At 48.2% G+C, this 16,692-nt stretch overlaps 1 protein-coding gene across 4 annotated transcripts in view; it reads right to left on the reverse strand.

The window, feature by feature from the left end:
- Window positions 1-16,692, reverse strand: part of FLNB (filamin B) — a 132,682-nt gene that overhangs the window by 17,952 nt on the left and 98,038 nt on the right. For 2 of the 4 annotated variants that reach the window (XM_045530846.1, XM_045530850.1), the window contains 12 exons: window positions 16,052-16,175; window positions 14,722-14,878; window positions 13,515-13,704; window positions 11,444-11,691; window positions 8,322-8,393; window positions 7,515-7,617; window positions 6,692-6,832; window positions 3,699-3,827; window positions 2,786-2,959; window positions 1,729-1,887; window positions 1,236-1,439; window positions 71-223 (listed from right to left, as the gene is read on the reverse strand). In XM_045530846.1, coding sequence (XP_045386802.1) covers window positions 71-223; window positions 1,236-1,439; window positions 1,729-1,887; window positions 2,786-2,959; window positions 3,699-3,827; window positions 6,692-6,832; window positions 7,515-7,617; window positions 8,322-8,393; window positions 11,444-11,691; window positions 13,515-13,704; window positions 14,722-14,878; window positions 16,052-16,175 — 1,854 coding nt within the window. The remainder of the gene's footprint in view (window positions 1-70; window positions 224-1,235; window positions 1,440-1,728; window positions 1,888-2,785; window positions 2,960-3,698; window positions 3,828-6,691; window positions 6,833-7,514; window positions 7,618-8,321; window positions 8,394-11,443; window positions 11,692-13,514; window positions 13,705-14,721; window positions 14,879-16,051; window positions 16,176-16,692) is intronic. The other 2 variants (XM_045530847.1, XM_045530849.1) reach the window with 2 other exon arrangements.

Genomic DNA, 16,692 nt, shown 5'->3' on the forward strand with positions numbered 1-16,692 from the left:
CGGAGGCCAAGGCACAGCCCTTGCGGAGAACGCAAACATCACAGAGGGCGGGCAGAGGGGGCACACGTACCAGGCACGTGCTCATCGGCGAATTTCGTGGAGACGATGTAAACCCCAGGCACGGTGGGGAAGTAGGAAACTTTGCAGGTGCCGTCCTCCAGGTCCTCGGTCTGGATGTCCACCTTGCTGGGACCTTCCACCGCCAAGGATATGCCGCCGTAACCTGCAACACAGCAGCCCCAGGCCATTGTGACGGCAGGTCCTCAGGAAGGGGAGGCTCGATGAATGCAGAAAGGACATCGACCCTTGAAATTCAAACTATTTCCAAGCAGCAAAAAGAAAGTAATGGCGGCCTCTGTTTGGAGAACCCGGGGCAGATGAGCAGGTTAAGGCTCTGAAAAGTACTGTAGTGAAATATGCTGCTGAATATGGCTTTGACCAGAGAACACTTTCCTCGAGGATACCTACTAATTTCCACGGAACAGAGGTCCCGTGCAACCAGCTGGAGAGGACACTCTGCCCACTTGTCTCCAAGACAGCGTGCCCTGCCTCAGGGGTTTCTCACCAGCCACAGACCTAAGAATCTCAACGCTGCCTCAACCAGCTCAGCAGATGTGACGGTTTAACAACACGAGGAATCAGTGGGGAGTATCTGCCCATCAGGACCAGACTTTCACTAGCCCCCTCCCCTGGGACCGTGACTTTGTCTGGAATTCACCAGTGTGGCTGTCACTCAAGGCAGAAGATGAAGGCACGGGGAAGTGGCGAGCTTGGGAGAGAGCCAATCTAATGCAAACCATCTCACAGACGGAACAGAAAGAGATGCCTCATTTCCATGACAGCCCTACTCAAATGAATGTGGTCTTGGCCAGGGCCCAACAATCGTTGCCTAGGATGAGTCCAGGAGACCCTGGGAAGCTGAGAACAATGGTGGGAGCATAGATAATAAAACAGGGGTCTGAGAGTTGTTGTGGCTCTGGATCCAAAACCCAGAGCAGATGGGGCTATAAGCCCTGCAACCCTAGTTTCTTCATCTACATTAATAAAACAAAGACAATACCTACTTTACCAATGGTCATGAGTCTTAAATGATGATGCAGGTGTAATGACCTACAGCTTAAACGATACTCAGAAAGAAAAGGGAGTTGGTAGGATGAAAAGATGAAGCAGACTGAGCAAAAAGAAGCCAACTCCCACAAGCTCTTGGCCTTTCCCCTGGGACCACCTCCACAGACCTGCATCCCTCGTGTCCACGATGAAGTCCGACATCTCGAAAGTCCGGCCTTCCGACAGGCCACGGCCATAGACTTTGGCTCGGCGGGCGTCACCAATCTCGGACTGGACTACCATGATGGACACGGGGCTGTTGGCGACGTGGTTGCCGTTCTTCTTGATGCTGACCAGGTGCTCGCCCACCTCTCGGGGGATGAAGGAGATGCCTGGACGGGAGCACGGATTTGGTTTAGAAGGGGAGGGGAAGAGGGATGAGGGAGAAGAAGCAGGAGAGAGACACATGCAAGAACGGAAACAGGACTTCCTTCCTGACTCCCAACAGCCCAAGTGTCCAAGAGTGTCAACATCACAACGCAGAAACACACTTGGACTTTCAGCACATGTGTGAGCCGTCACGCTCCAATGTGCCACCAATTGCCCGAGAAAGGACTGCAGGAGTCCCTGTCTCCCATCCAAGACATCCCGGCTCCAGCCAGGGAGGCAGCCTGAGCTCACCAATGTGGTTATTGGGCAGCCTCTTCAGGAGACAGGGCTCGTCACGGCCAGATGGGGCCTTGATGCTGGCAGTCAGGGTGCTGAGGTCAGTCTCGCTGATGTCGAGCAGGAAGTCAGCGGCGGAGCCCAACTTCACCTGGGAGCACCGTCTGCTGTCGTCTGGGAAACAGCCCCCCAGCAGGGCTCCTGTTACAGGTGGTCGCTCCAGAGCCCCCACTCCATATGCCACTCACAGATGAACAGGCAAGAACTAATTTCCCAACGTTAAGTAAAAAACGAGCCTTGGGCAATGAGCAGACCTAACCAACAAAGAATGACTGTATCTCTCTGCCTGGTTACAGGGACGCCCACGGGACCTGAGTTCTCAAGGGCTACTTTTTAAAGGAGTCTTTGGCAGGAGAAGGCAACCTCCCACCTGCCTGCCATGCCCTTGGGCATCTCTCAGGGAAACAATGATCACGTTCCACACAGTACTACCGGCTGCTTCACGGACAAGTCTAAGCACCGTGGGGACAAGGAATAACCTTGCCGTGTGCATCTTCCTTGCAACGCACTGAGAGTGTGGTCTGAACACAGCAAGCGGAACAGAGGTTAGTAGCATGGGCTTGGGAATTGGGTAACCTGGATCTGAACCTCAGAATGCCCACATGTGAACTGGGCTAAGCCACTACCTTGCCAAGCCTCAGTTTTCCCATCTGTAAAACGGAGAGCAGAAACTCCACCTAGTACTAACACGGAAGGGCACCTCTGGGCTCATGTACTCACACAATAAGTATCATTTGAAAGCCTCAGTCTGAGGGCTTGCTCTCTGCATGCTAGAGTCACAATGGCACAAAGTAAGTGCCTTCTGGTAGCTCTTGTGTTTCCCTGGCTTATCAGCTAGGGGAGGAATTTAGCCAGTCCAAAGTTGGACTTGAACCCCCTTGAATCTCAAGTCCAATCTCAAGGATTCTCCGTGAAACCCAAACTCAGACAGACATCTAGCCTGCTGCCCCTGGCGTGAGGAGGAGAGGGCTGCTGGGGGCCGCCACACCTCCCGCAATCCAGGCAACCCTACCTGTGATCTTGGCTGTGAAGGGGCTGCCGGGGATGTGCTTGTCATTGTACTTGACCAGAATGCTGTAGTCGCCTGGCAAGGTGGGCAGGTAGGTGACTGTGCATGTCCCATCTTTGTTGTCAATGCAGCTGATTTCTGCCTTTGAGGGCCCCTCAATAGCCAAGTCCAGACCACCTGTGAGTGTGAGCAGGGAGGCAGGGGGATTAGAAAAAGAGAGTTTCCTTGTTTTAAGAAGGGTAGCAACTCATCCAGGGACAACAGACTGACACACTCGCTCCAAGTGAGTCGTGGGCAGGGGGTGCATGTCAGAACAAAGCAGTCCACGTGGTAAGAATGCCCACTGAGAAGACACCCCAAATGACTGAATGCCTCACTACAAGTAACTCTGGAGTCCTCTCGACTCTCAGGATGTATGGGATAAGAAAGGGACAGAGTCCTGTGTCAATTACACAAATGGGATGGGGGCCAGATAGAGACTGTCACTGCTGGTCAGGCGCTGGACGCCATCATGGAAATCCCGTTAGAACCACAGATTTAGGAATCTCCATGAATACAGTGGGCATGGGCAGAGCTTTATCTAGAAGGGCCACTAGATAAGTCATGTGGTCCTGTGGATACATGTACAAAAAGATCAAAAGCATCAACCAAAACACACTGAAATTCCAGATGAGTCACATAATATTTCATAGCATGAATCTGATTTCAATTAGAACACAGAGGTCTTCACAATTTTCTGCTTTGGGTAAGAGGCAGAGTAGCCCTACAGAAAAGACAGATTTATGTGAGAGAAAAGATAAGACAAATACGACCATTTAATAGTCTTATTTTTAAAAGCTGCCCTGGAACTCTGTCTATGTAACTCTTCAAACAGAAGGCTGGACACACATATATAAACATGTAAGCCACACAGTACCTTCTCCTGCGTCCTCGGTGACGATGGTGAAGGTGGCAGTTTTGTTGGCCACTCCATACACCAGGCCCGGGCCGTATGCAGAAACGCTCCCACTGTTGGGGTAGTTCACGTAGAACTGGAGTGGGCTCTCTGGGTTTGCAAAGGACACAAATGAAATTGGGACTCATTAAGGGCTGAAGGAATAGCTCGCACAACTGGGATCTTAATATTCACCTATCTGCCGGAAGGTTTGGTGACTCCTAAGCAGAGGCAGAAGACAAAACGAGGTGCTAGTGCCGCTCACCATCAAAGCACACCTCAGGGGTCTACTCAGTATTATTTCTTCAATCATGACATAAGAAAAACAATCCCCAAGGCTGCTCCAGACAAGGGAGGGAGTTAAGGCAAGGGAGTCTGGCTCAACTTGACAAATAAGGAGGAAACATCTGCACAATATGGAGAAGTGACCCACTACTACACTGAACATAACTGGAAAGGTGGTTTTGGAAGGCCATTTGCCTGTGTTGTTCAAAACATAAGGCTCGGCCGTGTGCAGTGGCTCACACCTGTAATCCTAGCACTTTGGGAGGCCGAGGCAGGAGGATCACTTGAGGTCAGGAGTTTCAGACCAGCCTGAGCAAGAGTGAGACCCCATCTCTACCAAAACTGTAAAAATTAGCCGGGCATGGTGGCACATGCCTGTAGTCCCAGTTACTTGGGAAGCTGAGGCAGGAGGATCACTTGAGCCCAGGAGTTTGAGGTTACAGTGAGCTACGACGATGCCACTGCACTCTAGCCTGGGTGACAGAGCAAAACTCTGTCTCTGAAAAAAATAAAAATAAATAAAAAACAAAACAAAAAAGCATAAGGCCCTACGATCTGGGGACTCCACCCCTAGGAACTGACCACACAGTGGTCCTCCCTGCCCACCCCACTCCCAGCCCTCTGCAAGCACTTTCATTTGCACTGTCCAGGTGCAAATCAGGAAAAGACCCGTGTCAGGGGGCTGGTTAAATAAATGCTGGTCTACTCGTGGGCTATTAAAAAGAATGAGGGAGATCTATGTGCACTAACTTGAGAGATTATCCACAAAGTGCTGCATTAAAAAGAGAAAAAGCAAGTTGCTCTACAATACTAATACCATTATCCCATTCCATTAAAAACAAAACAGAACAAGATTGCCTGCATGTTTATAGGCACAGAAAGAAACATCTAAGAAGATACATTCTCACACCAGCGGTGGAAGTGGAAGGCAGATGTGAAAAAGACTTTCCTCTCTCTACATCTGCATCTTTAGAATACTTAAATAGAGGCAGATAATACATTTTTTTGGTTTAAACAAATATTATGCACACATACACACATAAACTAAAGCAAATGCCAAACTCAGAAAAATATTTGCAACTTTTATCACAAAGGGCTAATCTCTCTAATATTTAAATTGCTCTTAGAAGCTATACGACAAAGGCCAATAACCAAATACCAAACGGTAACAAACACCAAACAGTCCAAGGATCTAAACGTTCAGTTTACAGAAAAAGAAACACAAATGACACTTAAACATACAGAAAGTTGCTCAATCTCATTCATAAGAGAAATACAAATAAAGCAACACTGAGAGACTGTTTTTTCCAACAATCAGATTGGCAAAGATCCAAAAGTTTGAAAGCATATTCCACTAGAGAATTTGTGGAAAAGCAGGTTCTCTCTTCCATGGATGGTGGGTGTGTGAACTGGAGCAGCCCCCGTGAAGGGCAATTTGGCAAGGTCTCTCAAAATCATAGGCTGGGCGCGGTGGCTCAGGCCTGTAACCCTAGCACTTTGGGAGGCTCAGGTGGGAGGATCGCTTGAGGCCCGGAATTCAAGACCCACCAGCCTGGGCAACATGCTGAGACTCCATCTCTAAGAAAAATCCAAAAAAATTAGCCAGGTGTGGTGGCACAAGCCTGTAGTCCCAGCTACTCGGGAGGCTGAGGTGGGAGGATTGCTGGAACCCAGGAGTTGGAGGCTGCAGTGAGCTATGATGGTGCCACTGCGTTCCAGCCTGGGTGACACAATGAAACCCTGCTTCTAAGAAAAACATAAATAAATAGAAAATAAAAAAATATAAAATCATAGATGCCAGCACCTGGGCCCCAGCAGTCCCTCCTCTGGTAGGTAACTAAATGCCACAGGTATGTCTTCCTGAGTGTGAGGTGACGGATGCAAAAGGCTATTTGCCGCAGCAAGACCAGTGATGGCAAAAGGTAGGAGGAACCAAAGTGCTCCCGTGGGGACCTGGTCAAGTATGGAATGGTTCACCTGAATGGGGAGGGCTGTGAAGACACTCGCTTATAAATCTGTATTCCTATTTGCATAGTTTTAAAAATACTCGGAAATTGAACAAAAAATTAACAACAATCAGGTTCAAGGAGAGGGCCGACGGAGGATACGGATGGCAAGGAAACCTCTCTCCGCATCATTATTTTTAAACCATGTGAATGTGTTACCTACTCAAAATACTAAATTAAAATATAAAGAAATATTTAAACAATTCCAAAAAGTCAAAAGAGCAAGACTAACACTGTGCTGGTTGATGGCCGTGACACTAGAGCCGGCTTGCCGTGTCAAGGGCCGTTTGTCTTCTCCCGCCTCCAACCCGGCCCCAAACCCCCACGCCTCACAGGGCTCTGCAAGCCAGGCTGGAAAGTCCCTTACTGCGCCTCACATTTTCCTCCCAGCTCAACCTCTGGCCACACTCGGCGCAGTGACAAACACAAACCACCACGGACCCAAAGGCCGGCACTGTGACCCTGGACGCTAGCTGCATTACCCCTTTTGGAAATCGGCTGGGTCTGTGGGGTCCCAGGCTGTTCAGTTTCACAGGGATGTCAACACTGCATTCCCAAGCCTGCCACCAAGAGCCATTTGCCGCACAGGGCGGACTGGAACATCTGCAAGCCGCCCAGATGTTCAGGGCCCTGAACTGTGGTGTCCTGCTGGGCTTGCTGGCCAGGCTGCTAAGCACGACTTACCAGGGATGTGGCTGCCCATGTATTTGATGTGCATCTCATGGAGCCCGACCTCAGTGGGTGCGTATCTGACAGTGACCGTGCCGTCCTTGTTGTCCACAATTTCGGGGGTGGCTGTCTTCCCAGAAGGCATGTGGACCTCTCCTACAGAGCATAGGGCAACAGGGCAATGAGCCCACCAGTGACTTCCCCCAGAAAAGCTGAGCACAGGGTGTAGATGTCTTCAAACTAAAGATTTTCAGACCCAAGAACATTCATTATTATCTAAAACATCCAAGTGGCACAATGGGAAAACAGAGACCAAATTGCTTTTTTTCCCCTGGTTCTATTTGGCTTCCACAAAGTATGGCAGATAACTTATAAGTAAAGAATCTTCTATACCTGGCAAATTCAAGCTCACACAGGGTTAGTACAGCATCAATGCAAAGAGAAGCAGGCATTAAGAGCAGGCTGGGGAGAGAACTCTCATACAACAGACCGCAGTGTCAAAGTCACATCAGGAAAAGTCAAAGAATAAGAGAAGGCAGGAAAAAAGGGTGAACAGGAACCTGACAGTCAAGAGGTATCTAAACACAGCAGTTCTTAACCCAGAGGGAATCACAGGCTCTCTCAAGCAAGTAATGCAAGTTGCAAAGGAACCACTTCTTCAGAGAAACACACATACACAGAGGGAACATTGTGCAATCTAAGGGGTCCATGAACTGCACCCTCCCCCAAGACCCAGGAACACTGGTTGAGGAGCCCAGGTCTGGGGCACAATGGAACACCGTCTGGAGAGCTAGCGCGAGCAAGTGAGAACGAGACAGCTTTCACAACAAGTGCTTACCGGTGATCTCTCCTTTCCTGACTGCAAACGGAATGACCAGGTTAAAAGGCTTAAACCCCAGGCCGTTCATGTCACTCACTGGGACATAGGCCTCTTCGGTCACCTAAAAACAGAAAACAGTGGTCACTGGGTACGGCAGACAACAGTGTGGGCCAGAGAAGCTGCAGGGGGCAGAGCTGCTGGGAATTCTGCAACCAGGGAGGCAGGGACTTGGGCTGTGGCTGCCAGGGTGGTATGGGCTTTGTCTAACGCCCCGGGCCCAGGGTGGAACCTGAGGACTGGGCAAGTCATGCTGGCCAATTGCTAGAAATCACTCGGGAGTCTGTTTGCAAAATTCCCAGTGGCGCCCACGGGAAAGTAGAAAAGTGAGAGACAGTAATGTCTGTGTGTCCCCAGAGGCTCCACCTGGAAAGGTTTAGTTGCCTGTGGCCTGGAAAAGAAGGTGCGTTTTAAGTGGCAGAGAGTAGCAGCGGGTGGCTTTCCCGGGAACAGAAACCAAATGTGCAAGTGGCGGGTTGAGAGGCAGCAGGAGGGCTGCAGACAGCTGCCCGTCTTTCTCTTTAAACACGGAGACAAACTGCACCGAGCGTGATCACAGACATGACGGCTGGCGATTCGTGGAGCGCGGATGGTGACGTGAGGGTGATCTTATCACAGAAAAAGCGGGGATCGCTGTGATCAGTGGGGGACATACCAATGACCAGGACACCCGCAGGGCTTAAGCAACCCCCAGAAGCAGGCGCAGCTTTTCTGAAATGAAAGCTGAGTAAACACAGAAACGCAAAAAGGAAAAAAACAAAAGTGTACCCAGGGCCTGAATCCAGGGGGACATGCATTTACCGGTGCCTCCTCCACAGCCGTGACTTCCCCATCCGTGGCCTGGTTGGTGGCAAATGGAGATTAGTTGGGATCACATTGGAGGGATACTGCTACTCGGCAGATCCTACAAGCTGAGAGGGGCTTGCACCACTGCTCCATCTTGGACAACAGCGAGCCACTCGCTCTTGTGGGAGGCCACTTTCTTACTATCCTTTTGGAAGGCGAGTTGGTGTCCTCTCTCCCAATGTCAGATGCACATGCCCTTTGAACCCACAACCCCACTTCTAGCAAGCAGGCCTACACTGGCAGGAGATTCCCTGGGTAAGTGATGTGTGTGAGGAACTTGACTGAAGCCATTTGTGTTCATGAAAAACTGAAGCCACCTAATGTCCATCTGTAAGGGGACTGATTCAATAAACTACAGCAAGCCTGTCCAGTGGAACACTTAGCAGCTATTCTGAAGAAGTGGTTAAGTCTGAAGAATCAATAGGAAACGGTATCAATAGCATACTGAGGAAGGAAGCAAGTTGCAAAGCCGTATGTATGGTTTCATCCCATGCACAAAACTTGGTTGTCTGCCGTGTAAGCAGAGAAAAACTAACACTAGGCATCTCTACAGCACAGTATCAGGAAAGAGGTCTCTTTTTACTTGACAAATGTCTATAGTTAATGTGTTAAGTGGTTTTATACATTCATTTTTAAAAAATCTTAGACTTAACACTCCTGATTCAATTGACCCAATAGGGAGGGGAGCCCTCTCAACAACTCCTTCTGCCATAACAAACAACAAGAAGGCTGGATGCGGTGGCTCACACCTGTAATCCTAGCACTCTGGGAGGCCGACTTGGGAGGATCGCTTGAGCCCAGGAGTTCAAGACCAGCCTGAGCAAGAGTTCAGACCGCATCTCTACAAAAAATGCAAAAATTAGCCGGGCATGGTGGTATGTAGCTGTAGTCCTAGCACTTTGGGAGGCTGAGGTAGGAGAATCATCTGAGCCCAGAAGTTGGAGGCGGCAGTGAGCTATGACAATGCCACTGCACTCTAGCCCAGGTGACAGAGGGAGACTCTGTCTCAAAAAAAAAAAAAAGGACCAGAAGGCCTCCCCTACAGAGGAAGGCCTATGTGTCTATGTTAACTGCTTTTTGTGTATCTTGGGATCTGCAGCAGGGGCTCCACTTACAAAGACAGCTTTGTGAGCTGCCACATTTGGAGTAGCCCTGTCCTTTGCTTACAGGGCCTGCCCAGGTTGGGGCTACGCAGGGGCACATCGACCAGGAGGAAGATCTTTCAATGGTTAAGCTATGGCCTTTAATCTAGGACTTGTCAATGGTGACAGGCAGGTAAGTTGCTCATCCGTGACTCCATGTGCCACGTGTGCGTGTGACACATTTAACTGAACCAGCCTGTGGGGCTCCTTGAGGCATTTGCTGTGACTGCAGTGCTGGGGGCCTGTGTCCTTTTGGCTCCAAACCTATACAAGGAGGCAGGGACTTTACCTAGTCAAAGCCAATGAACAGAAAGTCAGTCCACCTAGGCAGGGCTGGGGAAAGCTTGGAATCAGAGAACAAAGACCCAAACCAGGTGTCATGGGTGATTGCCCCTTTCTGCCTTCAGTGGCCAGGGGGCAGTGTGTTTACACAAAGTACCCTTGCTTTGTGTGTGTTCATGGCCTAGGGGACGTTTATTCCTAATGAGTTTGGGACCATGCACTTCAGGACTGTGGTCCACCTGCTAAAATGATATTTTCCCGATGTTCTTCTCACTCAGACCCTCCCAACGTGGTCTCTCATCCCCAGGTCGTTGCACCAGCAGGGCCACGACCTCCGCCCAGTGGCTGGCTACTCTTCCGTCCTGCCCAGTCCTACCCAGCCAGATAAAACCCACTACAGGATAAAAACAGACTCTTTACAATTACAATGGGGACCTTTATCTGTAAATAAGGATATAAACTTTCTAGCTGCATTTCTTTCTCCCTGCAGGAGAAAAACGCTCCCAAATGCACACTGTCAAAAGTTGACCAGTGTTTATATATTTGAGACATAAAAGAGCCTCCAGACCCCTGGCACGATGTTTACAGATAAACAAATGTCTACGGAAAGGGAAAAAAGCTACAAGGGATTATAGACTTCTTGGAAGAAAAGTCCTCAGGCTTGTGTTTGGGATGGAGTCTTTGTGCCCCTCTCCGTTGCTACATGGAGCGAAATAATTAGAAGGTACTTTGTAGGCTGTGCACAAGGCCAGGTCATTAAGGGCCTGTGAACCTTGTGGTCAAGTGTGGCTGCTGCCTGGAGCATCAAAGGACACCAGCAAGGGAGACAGCATGGCACTTGGTGTCTGTCTAGACCGGGCACAGCTCATTTGTAAACGGGCCAACGATGCTTGGTTCTGAATGTTAAACGAGGTCGTGCTCCTAAGGTTTCCCTTTTCTGGTTGAAGAACTTAAACAATCAGAGGAAGATCAGCCCGAAACTACACGCATCTATTATAATCAGAGGAAGGCCTATAAGTCACTCGGAATTGGAAATTAAAGACCCTGGTCATTCGCTAACCCAGATGTTTACTTAATGGTTTCCTTTTATTCCAGATGTTCCTAGCTTCAAATGATAGGGTATTCCCCCCTCATGTGTAAAGTGTGAATTTTTCCAAAACACAACTGGAGGTATTTGCAGTCCTGGGAGATCAGAGTCAAGGTTCCAGACAAAACAGCACCAGGACGCTCTCTCCTCCAGCCACGCAGAACAGCCACGAGGATGGGGGGAAGGAAGAACGAGCTAGCAGAATAAAAAACTGTAATGTTTTACATATAAACATTTTTCTAAAAGTGTATTTTTCTGAGAAGTGTATCTTTCTGAACTGGGCTTACGGATGATATTGCCTAAGTCCCTTAGTATGATAGACACCTTGGTGGCCAATAAGATTCCCCAAAACCCTCAGGTCTCTGAATTTCTAGAGATTACTCTAAGGCTCTACAAAGGTCATGACTGCTTAACAAAAAAATTTTAAGGAAAAACCAAAAGTGGAAGAGGATATCCCAGTCAGGGTTCAACAAATGGCAGCCGTTATTGTTTCTGTGAATGACAGCAAGTCCCTGAGAGGGAATTTTCCTTACCATAACAGTGAAGGGGCTGTTGGGAATATCGACGCCACCAAAGCGCACGTAGATCACATAGGTGCCCGGCTTGGCAGCTGTGTAGAAAATGTCATAGGTGCCATCTTCATTCTCGATGACATCGGCCTCAGCCTCGGTGCCATCTGGGGTCAGAACCGTGCAGGTCACTTTCCCCTTCCCGGCAGTCTTGGCGTCAACCACAAAGCCCACTTCCTCGCCAGTTTTCACAGTGGGGGCAATTCCAGGACCTGCAGAGAAGTTCAGGAGAAGAGAATGGAAACATCAGCCATGGATCCATGCCCTGGAGGCCCAAGAACAAATCACACTCATCTGTGCTGTGTGTGTCTGTAAATGTCAGGCTTCCAACTGCCACCATGCAAGCGGATACCCCAAAGATCGCTTGGGGAAGGTGTAGCTCAAGGGAGTGTTCCATCCATTGCTTACTAAATAAGGAGCATCTGTAAGCTCTGAGTGTGGACTAAAGGTGAGCCCTGGTTGGCCAGCATGCATGGGTGTGGGCATGAAGGTCAGCTTTCACCAACAAGCATATATCGGGCATTTCCCTAAGTGCCAGGCACTTGCAAAGGTGAGGGAGACACAGTCGCTGCTCGCAAGGTGCTCACAGTCTAACAGGGCAGGACACAGGCCAGGCACCAAGAATGACAGTTCAAACTGCAGTGGAAACACTGAGGAGGAACTAAGTCATAGAAAAATTCATCAATTATTCTTCAGAGAAGTGTCCTGCAGCCCATCTAGTTAAAGGTTCTAAGAACTTATATCCCAGAGTTGCCACATTGACAAAGGACTTCCTAAAGAAGGGGAAAATGGTTGAACTCTGAAGGTTGAGTGCTCTTGGCCAGGGGAGACTTGCAACTTCTCCCCAGACGATGACCAGTGTCTGACTTGTGGCATCCCCTTTACACAGGATGCACACTACGTCAGGGAGTGCAGAAAAGTGTGGACTGAAAACACATTGGCAAATGCGAGCAAAGCGTGTCGGAGCAGCAGGAAGTGGTGAGAAAAGTTTGCTCAGTGAGCAGTAGAAGACTGGAGTCGGTCTGCAGAAGGCCCTGAATGGCAGGCCAAGAGGTATGGCCAAAAAGAGAGCAATTCTGTTCAGGATGCTGCCTGAGCTGGGGGAGGGAACAGGGCCTGGAAAGGAGGAGAAAGCCCCCACCCAACATTAATAAGCCCTCAGATTAGCAAAGATAATCCAGTTGTCACTGGCAGCTGCATAGACCCAGGAGGCGGTGGACTGACCAGCATTTCAAAATTTCTTAATTTTTGCCACGGGTTAGCCAAAAAGAGCCAAGACGGGCAGGTCACAACCCTGCCCTGAAAACCCATACATTTTCTCTATTCGAAAGAAGATGAGATAGGAGAGAAATAGAACACATCCAGGGGTGGACCTGTTTAGTTTTCTTATTTAAACAGAAGCAAATCTGTTTCATTTCAGAGATGGGAATTCATGTTTTAAAATCTCTTTCAGCAGCAATACCGAGCTGCAAGAACTACTCTTAAAAATTGAAAGGCCCGTAATAGCCAACTACTCGTGCCTCAGAAATTGAAGGAACTGTGATGCTCAAATATTCATGGAGAATTCCTAAGAGGCTTACACGTAGGGGTTGAGGAAAAACCTAGATCCTTCAATGTGTTTCTGTAATGCTGACCTGAACTGCTCTTGAATGAATCTTGAGTAACTAAACCATCTACTCATAAAAGGCAGAAATTTGCCTTTCATGGGAGTCACCCTCATGGTTGAGATCTCAACAAATGTACCCACTTCAAAAGCAATATAATAATAGTTATTATGTACCTGACACCATGCTAAGCATTTTCCATGCCTGACCTCATCTAGTCTTTGCAATAACCCTGGAAACACTCTCTGATCCTCAGAAGAGCTTCTTGAATCTAAATGTTCCCCCAAAAAGATCTTCAATCTACATCTAACTGAAGCTCACGGAGGTTGGGCAACTAGCCCGGATGACACAGCTATTCAGTGGCAGAGAGGAGCCAGAGCTTCCTGACTTTGAAGCACACACTCCTGACCTTGACGCAGCCCTGCACACACCTGTGGCCAGGCACTTGCTGGCATCGCCTGTCTGCGTGGCCCGGATGCAGTAAGGAGACAACGGAATGTCGTCACCCCCATAGGTGACCCCAATCATATAGCGTCCGGTCTTGTCGGGGATGTAGGTGACAGCGTATGTGCCATCTTTATTGTCGTGGACAATGGCTCTTTTGGGTTTTCCCTCCTGGTCCTGTGGATCATAAAGAAATGCTATTTAGGAAGTTTGTCAAGATGTAGAAAGCATTTGTGGAAAACCTTGAGATGTTTTGTTCGTTAATTAGTGCCTCTAGCAGTTAATACAATCTAGCGTTGGGATTTTTTTTTTGGTAGGGAGAGGAGAGGGTCATAGATCCCTTTAACAGCATGATGGACGTGGTCAATCTTTAGAAATTTTTTTGTCCAGTGAACAAATAGTGTTTTAGCTCCAAACCACTGAAATGTAGGGAGGTGAGGAGGCAGAGGTTCCTGCTCACACCCTGCCACACTCACGCTCCCTTTCTTCTCTAATAACAGGGTCCTAATTCTTGGCTACATGCACTGCTCCCCGAACAGAGGACTGACTTCACTTTCCAGCATCCCTGCCACTAGGTACAGCCGTTGATCCCCAACAAATGGATGGGAGTAGAAGTCCATGAGAGCTGACTGAGCTGAGAGGGCCCCTTTTCCCCCTGCTTTCTTCTTCCTTCTGGTCTGCCATGTGGACATGATGGCCAGAGCACTGGCAGCCTTGTGGTCCATGAGGAGACCGTAAGAACAGAAGCCACACACTAGGACGGGGAGTGGAGAGACGGAGCCTGCTTCCTGGGTGAGCCACAGAGCACCTGGGCGGCTTACCTCTGGCCTTCTTCAAGAGAGAATAATCCCATGTGTTTAAGCCACTCTTATTTTAGGGTTTACTATGATATGCAGCAGAACTTAGTCCTAAGAGAGCCAATGAGTAATTTTAAACATTTTGAAATAAAAGCATAGGAATAGATATAATAGCAAAATACATGAGATTCACCAAAAAGAGGCAACTAGAACTATGCCTTCAAACCTCTCAGGTGAGTGTGCTTATTGCCCTGCACAACTACTGACTCTTGGGGGAGGGGAGATCTAACAAACAATTGCATCAGGTCAGAAATTGGTTAGTAAAACCCTTGCTTTTAAAGACCAGGAAATTAGGTTTTAATAATAAGGTTTGGCTCAAAAAATAACTCAAAGTTACCGTTATCTGGACAGCAAGCAGGCCTTCCCCAGCATCTCTGGCATCGATTGCAAACTCCACGGGCAGGCTGGCGGGCACACCATAGGAACTGAGGCCAGGGCCACTGGCGGTCACTTTGCTGGCATCGTATGTGGGAAGGACCTTGACCTTAAAGGGACTTGACAGACACACACACATACCTGGTCAGTAAGGATACATGTCAACCCAGCCATATCTGACCTCTCTTACACAGAGACTGGGGTGGAAAGGGGCATTTCTAAAGCAGGTAGGACAGTGAGTCAGGCAAGGTCTTATGAGTTCAGCAGAAACCATAAGGCAGTAACCATCATATGATAAACTGGCTTTGCCCCTAGTGCATTCCAAGAAAGAGAAATAGTTTTGGGAAGAAGGGCTCTATAGTTTGGGAAACATGAGGTTAAATATATTTAAAGCACTTCTGTCATGCTAAAACAATGGTCACCAAAATGGAAAGGGAATACTGGAACTTTAACTTTAATATTTTATCTCACCTTATTGTATATTCTATAATTATTCTTATTCTATATTTAATGTGCTTTATGTGGTATATGATCTATTAGTAAAGTAATATACAAATATAATTTATAGACTATATATTTTTATATAGCTAGACTTATACGCATATCTCTCTATAAAATGTATATATTGGGGGTATGGGTAAAACGTTTTCATATTAAGAGGTATGATTAAACAAAAAAACCTCTGGAGGTTATTCCAAGAGGTGAAGAGTTTATGTAACATTTTTGGTATTAATATGAACAAGGAACAAGGTTTCTACCCCAGACCTTCTGGGAATGCCATTGTCAACCAAACCTTAAGAAGTAAACACCTCTGTCCTATTCAGAAAACTACTTGCATGGTCACCAAAAGGAAGCCTCTGCTAAACTAATATATTCCTTGTTTCTTCAAAGATTCCCAACTTCTTAATTTCAGCTCACCTTAAAACTAAAGATAGCTGAAAGAAATGGGGGTTGGGGGGAGAGAGCAGGACCATAGGTATCAAGGCTACTTTATGGTAACACATGTGTGGAGCCTGCAGGCTCTGGGTAATACTTGCTGATGGGATGGATGGATGGATGGACGGACGGACGGATAGGTGGGTGGATGGGTGGATGGATAGGTAGATGGAGGAATGGCTGGATGGATGAGTGGATGGACAGGTAGATTAGTGAATGTGTGGATGGATTGATGAAGGAATGCATGGGTGGATGAATGGTTGGGCAGATGGGCCATTGGAGAAATGCTTGCCAATTGTACAGGGAGGTGGGCCTAAGGCTGGTTTGGACCCATTCCCCAGGTGCCAGGAGCTTACCTGCGAGGGATCTCTTCATCAGCATATTTAACTGAGACCATGTAAGGCCCCTCCTGAGATGGGGTGTAGGTAACTGTGTGTGTGCCATCCCCATTGTCCACCACGTTCACAGGCTCCACCAGGCCTGAGAACAGAGATGCGAGGTCTGAGAAACTACCCACACTCCCCTTCACTCCACCCTTGGCTGAGTTAGAAACAGGATCACCTCTGTTCCCAAGAGCTATTGGTTTGCACCGATGAGTAACATCAAGGCAAGCAGACCATAATCATAGGCCTAAGAAATCACAGGATCCCCAAGCCATGGGTGCAGAAATGACCCCAAGAGACACCTTTAGTTTTTTTGTTGGCTAAAGTACACTCAGTCTACCCTAGAGTATAATTAAGGAGATTGCCCGTGCTTGCTGCCAGAGGGCACATGGCAAAGATGCGTGTTGTAGACACACTATATCCTTTCAAGCTGGTTAGGCATGCTTGGGATGTGGCAAGTTTACTCTACAGCTGAGAAGGTGCTAAAGAGTCCAGAATTCTGAAGAGCAAAAAATAACCAAAGAGCTGGCCAGTTAAGACTTGTGGCCACCTTCGAGCAAAGACCACTATGGTACCAGCATGCTGGGGCATAGGTGCAGGGGAGACAAGGGTGC

The sequence above is a fragment of the Lemur catta genome, chromosome 18 (assembly GCF_020740605.2).
Source record: "Lemur catta isolate mLemCat1 chromosome 18, mLemCat1.pri, whole genome shotgun sequence".
Lineage (NCBI taxonomy): Eukaryota > Metazoa > Chordata > Mammalia > Primates > Lemuridae > Lemur > Lemur catta.